Genomic DNA, 14,092 nt, shown 5'->3' with positions numbered 1-14,092 from the left:
GGAAGGACAGTAAAACTAAGGCAGTTTATTTGTTAGGGGGATAGATGACAAACATCTTAAAAGCAATTCTCCTTCCCATCATGTAAGATACATACTTCAAAGTCATTTAAGCCACCTACCAATAAATATATGGACCTTAACTTCACTCGTTACCATCATCATCATAAGTATTCCAAAAAGCCCTGTTATTCTGCAGTGCTTATTATTCAGCTAGTTCAGCACCTTCTCTGAAGCAACCGCCACAGTTTAACAGTGTTGAAGTTTAACAGTAATAATTTCTGACAGAGAACTGTCACAGCTGATGCACATTAACAACTGTCTTAGAGATGCTGCAATGATAAAAATGTTGATAAGAGAAGGTAACTGCTGGGCCTCATTTCTGTCCAGGACCTACAAGAGCTCTCATTTGTCTGCATGCAGGCCACCATAGTGTTGTTCTCTGATTCTATTTGAAGCCCCATTGTAAAAGCTGAGCAATGAACCTTGAAATCACCAGCAAAAGCAGACAAAGGCATATTTGTAAGTTACTACTTCATGTTACTTCAGCTGCAGCTACCTGTTAAATCAGGAGACAGTAAGTAGGATAATCGCTCTGCTGTATCTGTATTCCTTCTTCTTACCTATTCTGCTCTCTCACACCTAAGTTTTTGATAGCTTCTACCCTTTGTTTATTTCATAAAACCCCCTCCATGGCCAACTATTTCCATTTTGTTCATTCCCTTCCTCTACAATTTGCCTTAATACCAGATTTTACAAGTTTTGAAGATTATTCTCTCTCCCTATTTCCTTTGTATCTGCATGCCATTTCAACTTAAGTAAGGGAAAGAATGAAGAGCAAGAAAAAGTGTTTACACATGGAGAGGAGAAGAAAAACACATTCCTATGACAAAATACCCCTTTAGTATCAGGAGTGAACATTTCTGGTTCACATGATTTGAACAAACTTTAAAACAGCCACATTATAAGAAATGGCTATCAACTGTGAGCAGGATTTTATTTCAGTCATGGGGTTTACAAAATAAAGCAATATTGATTCTTATATGTTCCACATAAAAACAAAGAGCCTTATAGTAATATGCCATTTGGGTTGCACAGATAATTGAATAGAGGAAATACCAGTTGAGTGCTCAGCCTGAACTTTTTCCTTACTCATACATACTAAAATAAGTCAAATTACATAATACTTAAATAGGTTGTATATTACATTCCATAGAAATAAGCCTTTGCCAAAGTAGTATTAAAATACTATAATAAAAGCTAATATAAAGATCTTTAATAGTCCTCTGTTGAACCTTCCATCAGCCCCAGCCCTTGACAAAGAACAGCTTTGGCCTCACAACATCCCTGTGAGGTAGGTTGTTGGTTATTTTGGTACAGCTGGGGAAACTGAGGCAAAGTGAACCTAAATTACTTGAACATAGCAGCTCAGTAGAAAACTTAAGCCAAATCCCACTCTCTTGGTCCCATGTTTCCCATGCTCTTGGTACAAAATGGGCTTGGCTTCTTTTCAGTGCACACAGTTGTTTTAGATGACACTTTCCAATCCAATATTCCAGACACACTACTTCTCCTGGCGACTCATTAATACTGTGATATGTTTATAGTATTTGTATTCTGGCTAAGCAGAACTTCATTAACCTTGCTGCATCAACACATACTCTTAAGCAACTGAAGATAAACCCATGCTGTATGTACCATTTAGAAATTACTTCGTTAAAAAAAGTCTTCATAGCTATTTGAAACGTCTCAGCCTTTAAGCATGCAGAAGTGAAAAATAATTTTCTTAAATACACAATTTATTTCCTAAGAGGATTGTTGAGCCATCTTGAAATTTGTCCTCAGTTCTCTTTAGGCAACAGGTCAGCCTCATACCAATGTAAAATCCTACCTTCTCTCTAAACACATTCTCCCAATTCATTGAAAGGAGGAAATAAAATGAGCTGCCTCCTCTAAGTATTGAACTTTAAACAGTTTTGCTGATTTAAAGTCAGATTAATCTGTCACATTGCAGATGAATCTGCAAGCAGTGCCTACCCACACAGCACTTGTACTATCCAACATCTGACACTCTGCTCCCTGCCTCAGGCTATGCACTTAAAGCTGTAATTTAGAAAACACCCTCCTAATCCCTCTCTTCTTACAGCACCTATGTTTTATTTGTATAATTTCCATTCTCCCTAATTTATTTATTTATTAATCTTCCTTCCTGCTCTATTTCACTTAAAACAGAACATGGCAGAACTAAAGGTGATGCTTGAGACACCAAACTTTAGATAGGCTCCTCTGTTCTGTTTTCTGCTGTAATTTCTACATCCATCTGCTAGAGCTTGCAGGCTCTCCTATTAACCTCAATACAGACCAGCTGTCTTTTTAACTTTTTCTGGGGTTTATCTGTAACTATATGTCACATTCCATCCCCTCTGTACATACCTAATTCATATACCTGAAGTTTAAGTACACATATTATTTTCTTCTACTGCCACATAAAAGCCCCTATTCATCATTAAGAACAAGTTGTAACATTAAAAGCTGAAAACAGTGAGAGAGAATTTGGGAGCTAAGTTACAGTTCAGTAACAAAACTTGGACCATGGCTGTTCATAAAGAGAATATAGTACTCAAGACAGTTTTGGTATAATTTAGCTTCTTGCCCCAGTGAGGTATAAATTCCTGACCATGTCAATATTGGAGAGAATAATATTACTACTTTGTAAGTAAGCAACCTTATTTAAGCACACGAAGCCCTATTAATCCCTGCTCCATTTTAGTTAGGGTATTTGAAAGAAAACCACAAGCAAATTTAAAACTGCTCAAACAGGTAGAAATTAGAAAGGCAAAAGCTACAACTATTGCAAAAGCTCAGATAAGCAAACTCCAAAGATGTGCAGCCCAATCAAATTTATATTGTGTTTACTTGACCTGAACAACACAGGGGTCTCAGCCATGGTGTGGTCATAGTTTCCAAGAGCTGACACATGCAGTCAAATACCAAAAGCCCTATTCCCTGTGGCGTCAGGCCTCTAGCACAATTGCTACTATTAAAAATTAATCTAAGTTACTGTGGACATGACTGGTAAAGCTAGCCACAAATACAAAACTGAAGTAATAGGAGACAGCCACTTTTAATTGTCAATTCCTCTTCATTTGTGAGTAAGATTGAACATGACACCCCTAAAGTGGGAGAGAAGGGCAGGGGCAAAACTAATCCTCTCCTATATTTATCATCAGCTCAAGTAAATGCAGATTCCAGATACCTAAAGTGGACATTTGGGAAGTCCAACTTTATTAAAATTACCTGGTTTTTAGCATTTTAACATCCTTAAATACAGACTGTATCACTGAGAAACACAAACCCAAACTCCTTTTCCCACTAAGCACTGGACATTTTCATGTTTTACCAGCAAGCTGGTAATTTTACGGCTATGTTTTATTTTAAGCCAGAGAAAGTAAACCAGAACCTTTAAATTGGGAATTTACAAGTAACCCACCATAAAAGCATGTCACATGCCAGGGAGTCCCTGAAGCGGCACACAACTCCATTATATGGACTGGTATCTAGAATCTCATTTCTACAACTGACAACCCTTCATTTATTGAATAAGCCTTCAACAAGCATTTTGAAGGAATGAAAAGGACATTCTTAGCATGCCTCGAATTAAAGCAACAACAAACCAGGATAAAGTTGGACTTCAAGAGTCTCCAATGCATACCCAGCTTCTGCAGAGGACTGACTCAAAATTTCAGGCATGCAGAGCAATTACAAGGAAGAAACTGACAACTGGCATTTTGATAGCTGCTGGCAGCTAAACTTAACATGAGAAACACTTATCTTAAAACAGTTTAACGTTCTGTACTACAGAAATCTGCTGCACTTCCAATTTTTTTTCCTCATGCCTCCAGAAAGAAAGTGGAATGATATGCTTGAGAGAAGCCCCCAAAGGAACACCTTTAGTTATCAGTACCTGATGGGCTCCAGCAATAGCAGCTATGCAGAGGTTAAATTTTTTTCCCCATTTTTTAATTCAGCAGAGGTACTTTTAAGTGAAAAGCAAATCAAAGCTTTATTCATACTCAGCTCACAACCTCAAACCAGTCCTCTATGGTGGGAGCAAGAAGACACTGTGCCAAGTAGCAAGCTAAACTTCTATGTATAAATAGAAGTTTTATTGATATGCACTGCTATAAGTTCTGAAACAGAGACCATCTGACAGTAAGGACAACTGCCCGCTCCAAGGCCTATCCCTGAAGAGATCCAAATGCTTTTTCCTCTGTTATTGCACAGTCATGAGCTCAAACTAAAACGTAAAGACTCACTAGACTCCAGAATCCATGTATATTTCCATTTTATTTGATTTGAAACTTTTACAGGGTTTTCTTGAACTGCCAGGATTCATGCCCAAAAACCTCAAATATACGTGGTACGATGGACAGTCTCATCTACCCTTCACACAGGAAACTAGAACTCTATTCATGTGCATTAGTGATCGCAATCTCTTCAGAGCATCAGGAGAAGCGTAAGACTTCACATCTTTCTACCCCATTAAGTGACATGTCCATTTACCATGAATTCCACAGAAATTGTGACAACACTTTTGCTGGCAACAATGGATTTTCAAGGAAGATACATGGCTCAGAGTCCAAGGTATTGGTATCAGTCTTTCAGTGGGGTTTTGTTTCCAAATGAAGTCTCCAACTTTAGGAATAGTCTCTTGAGCCCTCTCTTTAATAGCAGCTTCTAGCAGAATTTTTATGGACAGTTAATTCTGCAAGGGCAAGGCCAGTTTTAGTCTGTGCTCAAAAGAACCAGGTGAAACCCCAGCCCCACTGAAGTCAACAGCAAAATCTGCATTGACCTCAGAGAAGTAAATTTAAAGCAAGTCAGCAGTTAGTCAAAGGGAACCCAACTGGGTGATTCCTGAACTATCCTTATCTTCTGCACATACATAGTACTCTGACACACACAAGCAAGCTCTGTTTTGTTCCCTTGTTTTTCTTGCCATTGGCAACTCTTATGGATGTTGGGTCTATTTTTTGGCATTTACTCTGAGAAACCTCAACACTGGAGCACACCACTATTGAACTTCATTTTGCTTTTGATGTAAAAATTCAGAGAAGAGAAAAACAGTTACAGCAGAACACTTCTGGTACTTGACAGATTTGGTTCACTGAAACAGTTACAGGTAATGTCCTATATTCCTAGTGTACCAGTGCCATTTTGCCTACTTCCACTAAATTAAGTAACTTTAAGCAGTCACTGCCTTCCATCATTACCAAACTTTCTGATTGTGAATAAACACCATTTATGAGTTATACCCGGAGGACTGCTGCCTCAGACAGCTGCATGCTTCACGGAAGTAGCCAAACAAATCTGGGTTACCAGCTTTAGTTATCTCTCTGTATATTAACTTATTCTGTTTATCAAGTAAGCATCACTCCTCAATAAACAATACATTTTTTTTGATAGAAAACAGTTTTTATCTAGTATCACTACTGCTACATGTCTCCTTATTAAAGGACAAATTCTGAAGACTGTAGTTGGAGTCTGGATACCTCTGTGTCAAATCAAAATGCTAAGTCTTAGTGCTTTAGGGTGAGAAAGACAAACTTCATGACAAAAACAACAAAAAAAAAAAAAAAACCAAAAAAACAACCCTGTTTCACAACAACATTTTACCATTATTTGAATATACTGTACATTGATATCAGAAACAAGGCAGGCATTTCTTTTGTGGATAATAGAAAAAAAAATACTTAGACAACTTAGAAAATGGCTAATGCAAACAAACCATTCAAACCCATGATTCCTCAAATCTGATACTGAATGAGTTTTAATTTGTTTAGCAGTTACTTCCGTACAGCACTCTAGAAAGGTAAACAAACTACAGCTCTGTTGTACTTGGATAGTATGAGTGGTATGGGACGCTCCAGCAGTCTCTAGTAGGCTATGGCTACACATGACAGGATTCCTCAGAAGGGGAACAAACAGGTTTGTCATTAAGGTCACTTAAATCTTTGTCATAGCAAATTGGAACCAAATGGCTGACTTCTGCAGGATTTCTGACAGGAATCCAGTAGAGCTGGTTTCAAGTTTCAGATGGCCACTAAAACAGCTGTAACCTTCTCTTCCAGAAGTTGTGATCCACATGGTGTCCACAATGAGTGCATCAAGTCTGAGGTAGTCAACCTTTACGAAGGCTCAGTATCTGAACATAAAAAGATTTTGAAATGACCACTGGCTGTAGGTATCTTTCTGAGCAATTAAAGCACACTGATGACTCTTGTTCAATCATTTACATTAATTTGCCCCATATCCAATGGAGAAGTTGCAACATATTATGCTTCCATAGTGCAGGAGAACCAATCACTTATGTCAAAGCAGTCTGCACTTGCTGCAGTAGATCCAGCAGAAATAAGGTGGCACGTTCATCATAGCTGTTAGCTGTAGTTTAGTTACCTTAGTAGAAGGGTTATCAAAAAAGCATTCCTTAATTGTAATGTGTGTGCAGCTCTACTGATCCCCAAGCACAGCATACTGGTTGTCTAGCTGAAGTTTAAGTGCCTGGTTTTTTGAGACCTCATCCCTACCTCTAGTTTTGTATTTTACTACTTCAAAGCTCTTCTCCATTTCTTTATCCCTATGGGAAAATAAATGTAATCAGTAAATACCACTAACTTGTTAACTGTGAATTTCTTGTCCATTTCCACCCCATCCCAACAACATTACAAACACAGAACAAACACTAACATCTAGAGTTTAACAGTACACCTAAATATTCCCTCTTAAAACCTTATCTCCAAAATAAGCTCATCACCCAGTACAGTTTACATTAACAGTCTCAAAGTAAATTTAAGTGCATTTATGAAAAATAGGTTCTAGAAAGCAGATGTAATTTTCTAGAATGCTCATTCAGAATTTCATCTTGGCTCAATTTGCACCATTCAAATCACAAAGCATCAATAACAGCATGTCTCCTTTGCTACACCAAAAAAATACCCAGAGGAAACAAAGCTTCTCCTAAGCTGCATTAAACAGTAACACAGCAAGCAGGAGGGAAAAAAAACCCCACAATAACGAAAAATCATCCCCTAAGTGAATTAGGTACTGGCCTAGCCATCTCTTCTACTGGGAATAAGGTTATAGAAAGATCAGGATTCAAAGATAGGGTGAGACCAAAATCTTCAGGACCACATAATACAAAACACTTCAGCAAATCTGGGGGAGTACATCTCTAAATCTGAGCTGTAAATCACAGCTCAGAGAGCAAGTGTATTGATTTGTAGTTATATTGCAATCCTCCAGTTAAAACACCTCCACATCTCTAACAAGGCTGCAAGCTCAGGACTTCCAGACATCTGTCTGCTGAAGAAGTAACACAGAGCCTCACCATGGCTAGTATAGTGTCGAGGAAAGCAGATGCTGTCAACAGCAGAAATATTTGGCGAAATCCTTCAGCTGTCAAAGAACACAACTGACAGTCTTGTTTGGCTATCTCACTGGGCTACATCCTATGAAAGTTATTTCACAGGAACAGAGTTGGACAATACATTTATCACCCCTTAGTTATTTCTTTCCTCTTATGGAAAGATTCAGGCTTAAGCACTAGGACAAAATAAGAACTTAGAGAAGGCAGTTAGAAATCTCTCGGGGGATCAGTGGAATGCACTTACTTTCGACTGTCTACGAGCTTGGCAGTGGACTGCAGTGAGGGGAACTGCGTGTCACTGTAGATCTCTGGTGGTCCTTGCTGTGCTCTCCGTGGCCGCCCGCCTTCCCTGGCACCTGGCGGCCGGTACACGCCACCAGTCTGCACCGGTTCCGGAGTTTCTGTAACTAGGAAAAACAACAAGATTCACAAACGAGAACAAGGCCGCGTTCATAGCTGAAAAGACTCCAAAACAACCAACACACAAACGGAACTCCACAAAGAAGAAATTAAAAGAATCTTACAAGTATGTTTTTCCATCTTTTAAGTTTTGGAAGCAAGTTTTAGACAAGGCAGGAAATCAGGTGCAACCTAACCTAACCTACACTCAGTCAAATTGAAATGTGGCTACAGTGTATTGTCTCACAAAGCTTAGGGAATCTGAACTACTAACAAGGACTTCATGTTGCTCATTTGTAATTTATTAGCAACAATTTAAACAAATTTAAAACAGATCTAAACACATAATTATATAGATGCAAAATCATATTTAAAACACCTCTCCGGATGCAGAGGGGACTGCCCAAATAGTTTGCACTTAAGGTAAAAATCTAAGATGAAATAACACTAATTAGATTTACATCCTTTACAAACAAGAAAGAACATAGTCTATTTTTCAATTAATTTCTTAGTGGAAAAGAATATTCTGAACTCAGAGGATGACTAAGTAGTTTATCTCCACTGATGTAATAAATTGTACTTAAAAAAAAATCAATCCTATCCTGGTTACAATAATCAATTTTGCAATGTCACGTTCTCAACATTTTAAGAACTGGTTTGAAAAGTGTGCTACTAATGGCCACAATAGATCAGATACTGGCTGAACATCCACTAAGTGTTAAAGCATAATTTTTAGATCAGCAGAAATGCTTCCAACAGGTATTTTACAGACTGCAAAACAGAGGCACCTCCTGCAATGGCAGACTGCTTCCCCCTGTTTTGACTTTGGAAATAAAAAAACCATAAAGTATCTGACAGATACTTTAAATTCAATTCTGTTCCTCAGTTCCCTTGACACAGAGATTTCCTTGATGGCTAGCATGCCAAAAGAGCCATTAGTTCATTAAAAGGTGCCTGAACAGAAGCTGTTCCTTGAGCTCCACCCACTGAGCAGCTTAATTCAAAATTATGTACTTCTGACTGGAAAAAAAACAAGTCTGAGTTTAATTTACCAATTGGTTCAACGACAGGGGCTGGTGCAGGAGCTGACTTGTTCCAAGGACCAGATGATCTGTCTACACCACCACTACCACCAGTCTCTTCCCAGCTGTCACCAGGTTCTTCTCTTTTTTCACTGTCATCATCTTCTTTTTCACTGTAAGAGAAAAATAATCAGTAGCACCTTACAAACAGAGGCTTAAGATTTGCCAGAGATTACACAATCCCCTAAGACAAGATTCCATGGCTGCCACACTGAAGATAATAAATTAAACTAGACTACATTAGTCCTGTAATCACTGTACTAGCAATTCCATCTGAACAACTTCTGGCATGCTGCTCCATAACTTGGCAACTGAAAAGGAAAAAAGCTCCCAAAAGAATAATAATTTTAAAAATTCAACTTGAACAAAATGATCAAAGAAACTGGCACCTTATTTTGAGCACAAAGGGTTTTTTCTTACTAACACAGTCATGCATTTGGAAGAGATGAAAAGATAAAGCAGGAAAGGTCTACAAGTCCAGCTTCCATAAAATGCTTTAGTCAAGAGGAAGAAAGTAGAGTAGTGCTGAAAGAAATCAAGTCCTGAACTCACTTTTCCTATAATCACAACCCCCTAAAAAACACCCTTATATGAATGGGTAATATACAACCTACAGAGAAACTCGTATTTCTTTTGTTAAAGCAGGCAACAACAAAAAAAAAAAAAAAAAAGGGAAAAAAAGAGCACAAGACAAAATAATGTATTTTTTTAAAACACAGACTCAATGCAAAAGCTCGGCTGTATTTTATTTAGACTATTTTACTTTGCATAGATGTAGTCAGACACAAAATAATTTGCTGGCCAAAGCTATTACAGAAAGCTGTGTGGTAAAGTAGGATAGATGTGGAGGGTAAGGCTGTTGAAAAGAATCAAGACACTGATCTCAACAGCAGCAGCGTGTGAATTCAGAAGTTTATAATACACCAAATCCTACTAATCATGATCTGTGTAAGCTTTCTGTGTAAGTAATGGTCAGAGAAGAGAAAAAAAAGTGCCTGTAAATGGCCTTTCACAGTTCATCCAAACATAGTAACAAGCACAGTTGCAAGGTGGCCCAAGGGCCTAAACACCTTATTTTAAATGATAGTCAGAAGCCTGGTCTACAGACTTAACTACAACACAGCAAGCACAGGGAGCATCCCACCCCCACCAGACATTCTTTGTATCTTTGTTTCATCAAAGAGACCTCCAGAGATAGATAATTTATAATCTCTAGTGAGTTTTTCTTCCATTTACTTACTTCTCCACTCTTCCCTTGAATCCACTAACTGAATGGTTACAAAATGGCAAAAACTTCCACATGCCTGAAAATCTGCCACAGTATGAAAAATATTTGGAATGTTGGCCTTTGTCTGGAAAACCAAAGTAGAGGCTTTTCAGTCAAACAGCACCAGCAGTCAAGCTGCAGCTCACTGGGTGTCTAATCAGACATGTGATTATCTGCCGTGACACTTCAATGCCATGGACAGCTTGTGGAGCAAATTCATGCAAATGGCCCAAATGACTAGTTAACTGAAAGGAGTGGGAGAAATGCTATGATCCAAAAGAGTAAATAATTCCAGAAATGTCAGACTTGCTCAAACAGAAGAAAGCATCTATTGCACAGGTTACAGGTAGGCTGATTTTAAGATGACATTATTTGGAACATCAATACCTGGACAATGAGGATTATCTGACATTCTCAGTCTACAACTGAGGTCATAAAACGCCTTTTTTCTGACCTGATGAAGTTTTTTTTTGTTTGTTTGTTTGTTTTTTTTTTTTAACCAGGACAGACATAAATAGACTTACTTTGCACCAAACAATAGGAAAAGTCTAATGAAAAAAACCAAAGAATCGTGGATTAGATTCATAAACACAATACTGTGGAATCTTATAATGCGACACTACTTTTAACAACTGTATTTTTGAGTTTTTGAAATAAAAGTGCAATGTTCAGGAATTTGCTTCCCAACTGAAGATACTGAGTAGACTGAGTCAGATAACCTTATAGTGGTCAAATGATTCAGTGGGAATCACCATCCTGCACTATTCTGAGAAACTCCTACTTGAGTAGCTTTATGGAGCATAATGTTAAGCATTTTTAATAAAAAAATCCTGAGTCCCAAACAAAACAGATAGATCTAAAGTATGAACAGATATTTAGAAAATAAAGAGAACATTGGCAGAAACTAGTCAAAGTTGAATTACCCAGTAGCAAACTTGTGTACTATCAGAAACATATCAAACCTCTCTTTAACTGGACTCCACAGAAGCAGCTCTGAAAAAAACACCCATACTTTTTAGACATTGGTAAGGATTAGACTAAAGAAAAAAAAGAAGAAAAAGCAGTACCTTATTTGCATGGACTGAACTCTAAGACCACTATAATCAATTTCTTCCTTTTGTTCAAACTCCTTCCAATCATCCTCTTCCTGTAAGAGGAGAAAAATATAAGTTATCACTTTCTCTGTAACCAAAGTAAAAAGAAGAACATAACTAAAAAAAAACCTACGGGAAAAGGTACAGTTCCAGGAGAAACCAAACTGTGTGCCCCACTGACAAGAGGGGAAAGAACTGCACACCCTCATCCCCTAAATTACTGTGTTACCTGGGTTGCACCTGAGAGCTGACTTTAACTCATAAGAACAGCTAAGAAATGCCCCAGCAAAAAGTCATTCAGGTGAAAGAAAACCAGAAGCACACCAGGAAGTCAAGGAACAAAGTATGGAACAGAACCATGCAGTCATGACAGGGCAACACAAGAGCAAGACCTCTCCCTTTCACTAACAGCAGGCTTTTGCAACAGCTTAAATGCACATAAACCTTTAGATACACTTTTCTATCACCTATTTCATGAGCCAAACAAAAAAGAACCTTTGGAATTCCTTAACAGTGGATTAGTAATAGTACATTTGACTTTTTCACATTCACAGCCTTGTTTCCCAAGCAGTGTTTTCTTAACAGTATAAAGGTCAGCTTCAAAACCACAGCAATCTTAGTACACAAAATACGTGTATCTTTCAAGAGAACCACTTGAGGGTTTTAAAATGGGAGTTTGTCTGGGGAAAGAGGGACTCACCTAAGTGGAGACAATTTTATCCTACTGTGTCATCAGGAGAGTCTGAGATTATTAAGGCAGACCAAAAATGGACCAGAACAGATGAACAGTCCTCCCATGTTCTCAGTCTCAGCTTTAAGACACACACAGCCTAATTAGTAATTTACCTAATTCTTACACTCTATGTGAAATGCAGTTATATTACTCCAAATAGGAAGATCTTGTGAGCAAAGTCTGCCAAGGGTAGTCCCCTTTCCACTGAACAGCTAAGAAAAAAGCTGCTTTTAGAGCCCTGTGGTGGGTTCTCTTTCACAGTCAGTCTCCATCAGAGAAACTTTGACCTAACAGCAGAATTAGGAAGTGAGCTCATGTTAACTGCAATGTCTGCTGAAGATTCAGTCTTCTAGAAGAGAAGCAGTCTACAGCTCTAAAATCTTTTAGTTTTCTTACATCCCCATCTCCGTGGAAACATTAGTTTCCAAGCTAACATACCTTTCACATTTAATGACTTTTGTTTCTAATCCAAGTACTAGCTTCAGCCAAAGCCAAATATTTTGCAAGCAAGTGAGCAGATGAGCAGCTGAAAGATTAGCACTGACCTTGATCTACTTAGAAAGCGACTGCATGTGTCAAGCTCCCCACGTTAAACAATAGGAAATAGGAGAGTATTTCTTAAAATTCATTTTAAAATATACAGCATTAGAGCTCTTGTATCAATCTAGCCCAAGAAGATAATATCCTTAAATCATTGATCCTCTATGTAAGCACGAAGGAAGCAAGGTATCTAATGTCCAAAAACCCTTTCACAAGACATCTTTTTATACTCTGAGAGTATAATGTCATAGAGGTAAAGATTTGATTGGTAGCAGTAAGACAGGGAACGTGCTGAGGCCTCCAAAGGAAAACAATACCAAAAGGCAAAAAAAAGCAAACCAGAAATAGAGATAAAAGGCACATGTGATTTTTTTTAGGTCGTATCTGTCCGGTTTACAGCAGATAAAGGTATAACAAAGGTAATGCAAATGCGCACAATGTAAAACCATCAGGAAATAGTAGAGTATTTGTTAAAATATACAGCATTAGAGCTCTCATAACTACTTCTGGTTTAAATTTCATTATTTCAGCGCTGATATCGAGGACAGAAAGAACAAGGGCGGAGGAAGAAACAGAGAGCTACTAACTCTTAAGCTTCTCCTGCATTCTCATGGTTTCACTGTAATACACTATTAAAAAAAAAAAAAAAAACCAAAAACAAAACAAAACCAAAAAAAAACACCCAAAAACCAAACCCCCGAAAAAACGTATTGGCAGCAAAACCTCGCCTGGCAAGGAGGCACAGAGCTCAACGGACTCTGGGGGAATCTTATCGCCAAGGTCTACATGCCACGCTGCACAGCCCCAAGGTGGCACCTGACGCAAACCTCCGGTTCCGGCCGCAACACCCAGAACGCTGGGCGGGAGCGGCGGGCTGAGCCGCAGCTGCAAGGCGGGAAGGAGCCCAGCTTTCTCGCCTCCCCCAGGGCAAGGGCTGCCGGCGCAGGCTGCCCCCACCCCGCCGGCAGCAGCAGAAGCGGCGGCAGCGCCCGCCCGGCGGCCCCGGGGCGGGGCCGGGAGCGCCGCCAGACCCGCACGGCCCCGGGCGCCGCATGGCCGGGCGCAGGCGGCGCCCCCTGCCGGCAGGAACCCGCGGCCTCCCCGCCCGCACCTTGCTCGCCGCCTTGGCCGAGGAGCCGCCGGCGGCGCTGGAGGCGGCGGCGGCAGCCCCGGAGCCGCCGCCCTCAGTCGGTCGCGGGGTCCCCGCGGCCGAGCCCGCCGCGTTGGAGCCGGCGTTGGAAGCGCTGGAGGCGGCGGCGGCACTTCGGCTGCTCTTTTCCTTCCTCTTCTTCTTGTCCCGCTTGGCGAAGAAGTCGTCCAGGCTCCGCTCCTCGGTCTCCGCCATGGCGGCGGCCGGGGGGCGAAAGGAGGGCAGCGGCGGCCCGGGCCAAGAGGTGAGCGGCGCGGCCCTCCCGCTGCTCGGCGAGCGCGGCCACGCGAGCGCGGCCACCCGGCTGCGGCGGCGGCGGCTGCTGCCCGGGCCCGCCCGGCGGCCGGCGCACCCCACGCCTGACGCGGCCCGCAGGGAGCGGAGGGGCTGAGGGGAGACGGGGC

At 40.3% G+C, this 14,092-nt stretch overlaps 1 protein-coding gene across 5 annotated transcripts in view; it reads right to left on the bottom strand.

Moving 5' to 3' along the window:
* The window catches only part of CDV3 (CDV3 homolog), a 24,683-nt gene extending 10,591 nt beyond the window's left edge, over positions 1-14,092 (bottom strand). Inside the window, exons 1-5 of one of the 5 annotated variants that reach the window (XM_030265099.4) lie at positions 13,650-14,092; positions 11,239-11,318; positions 8,875-9,017; positions 7,668-7,830; positions 970-6,634 (exon numbers count right to left, since the gene is read on the bottom strand). In XM_030265099.4, the coding sequence (XP_030120959.2) occupies positions 6,508-6,634; positions 7,668-7,830; positions 8,875-9,017; positions 11,239-11,318; positions 13,650-13,883 (747 nt within the window). In that variant the 5' untranslated portion in view covers positions 13,884-14,092 and the 3' untranslated portion in view covers positions 970-6,507. Of the gene's footprint in view, positions 1-969; positions 6,635-7,667; positions 7,831-8,874; positions 9,018-11,238; positions 11,319-13,649 lie in introns of those variants that run through there. The other 4 variants (XM_041714500.2, XM_030265102.4, XM_030265100.4 and 1 more) reach the window with 4 other exon arrangements.

The sequence above is a fragment of the Taeniopygia guttata genome, chromosome 2, assembly GCF_048771995.1.
Source record: "Taeniopygia guttata chromosome 2, bTaeGut7.mat, whole genome shotgun sequence".
NCBI classification, from domain to species: Eukaryota; Metazoa; Chordata; class Aves; order Passeriformes; family Estrildidae; genus Taeniopygia; species Taeniopygia guttata.
This window is presented reverse-complemented; position numbering and strand designations above follow the sequence as displayed.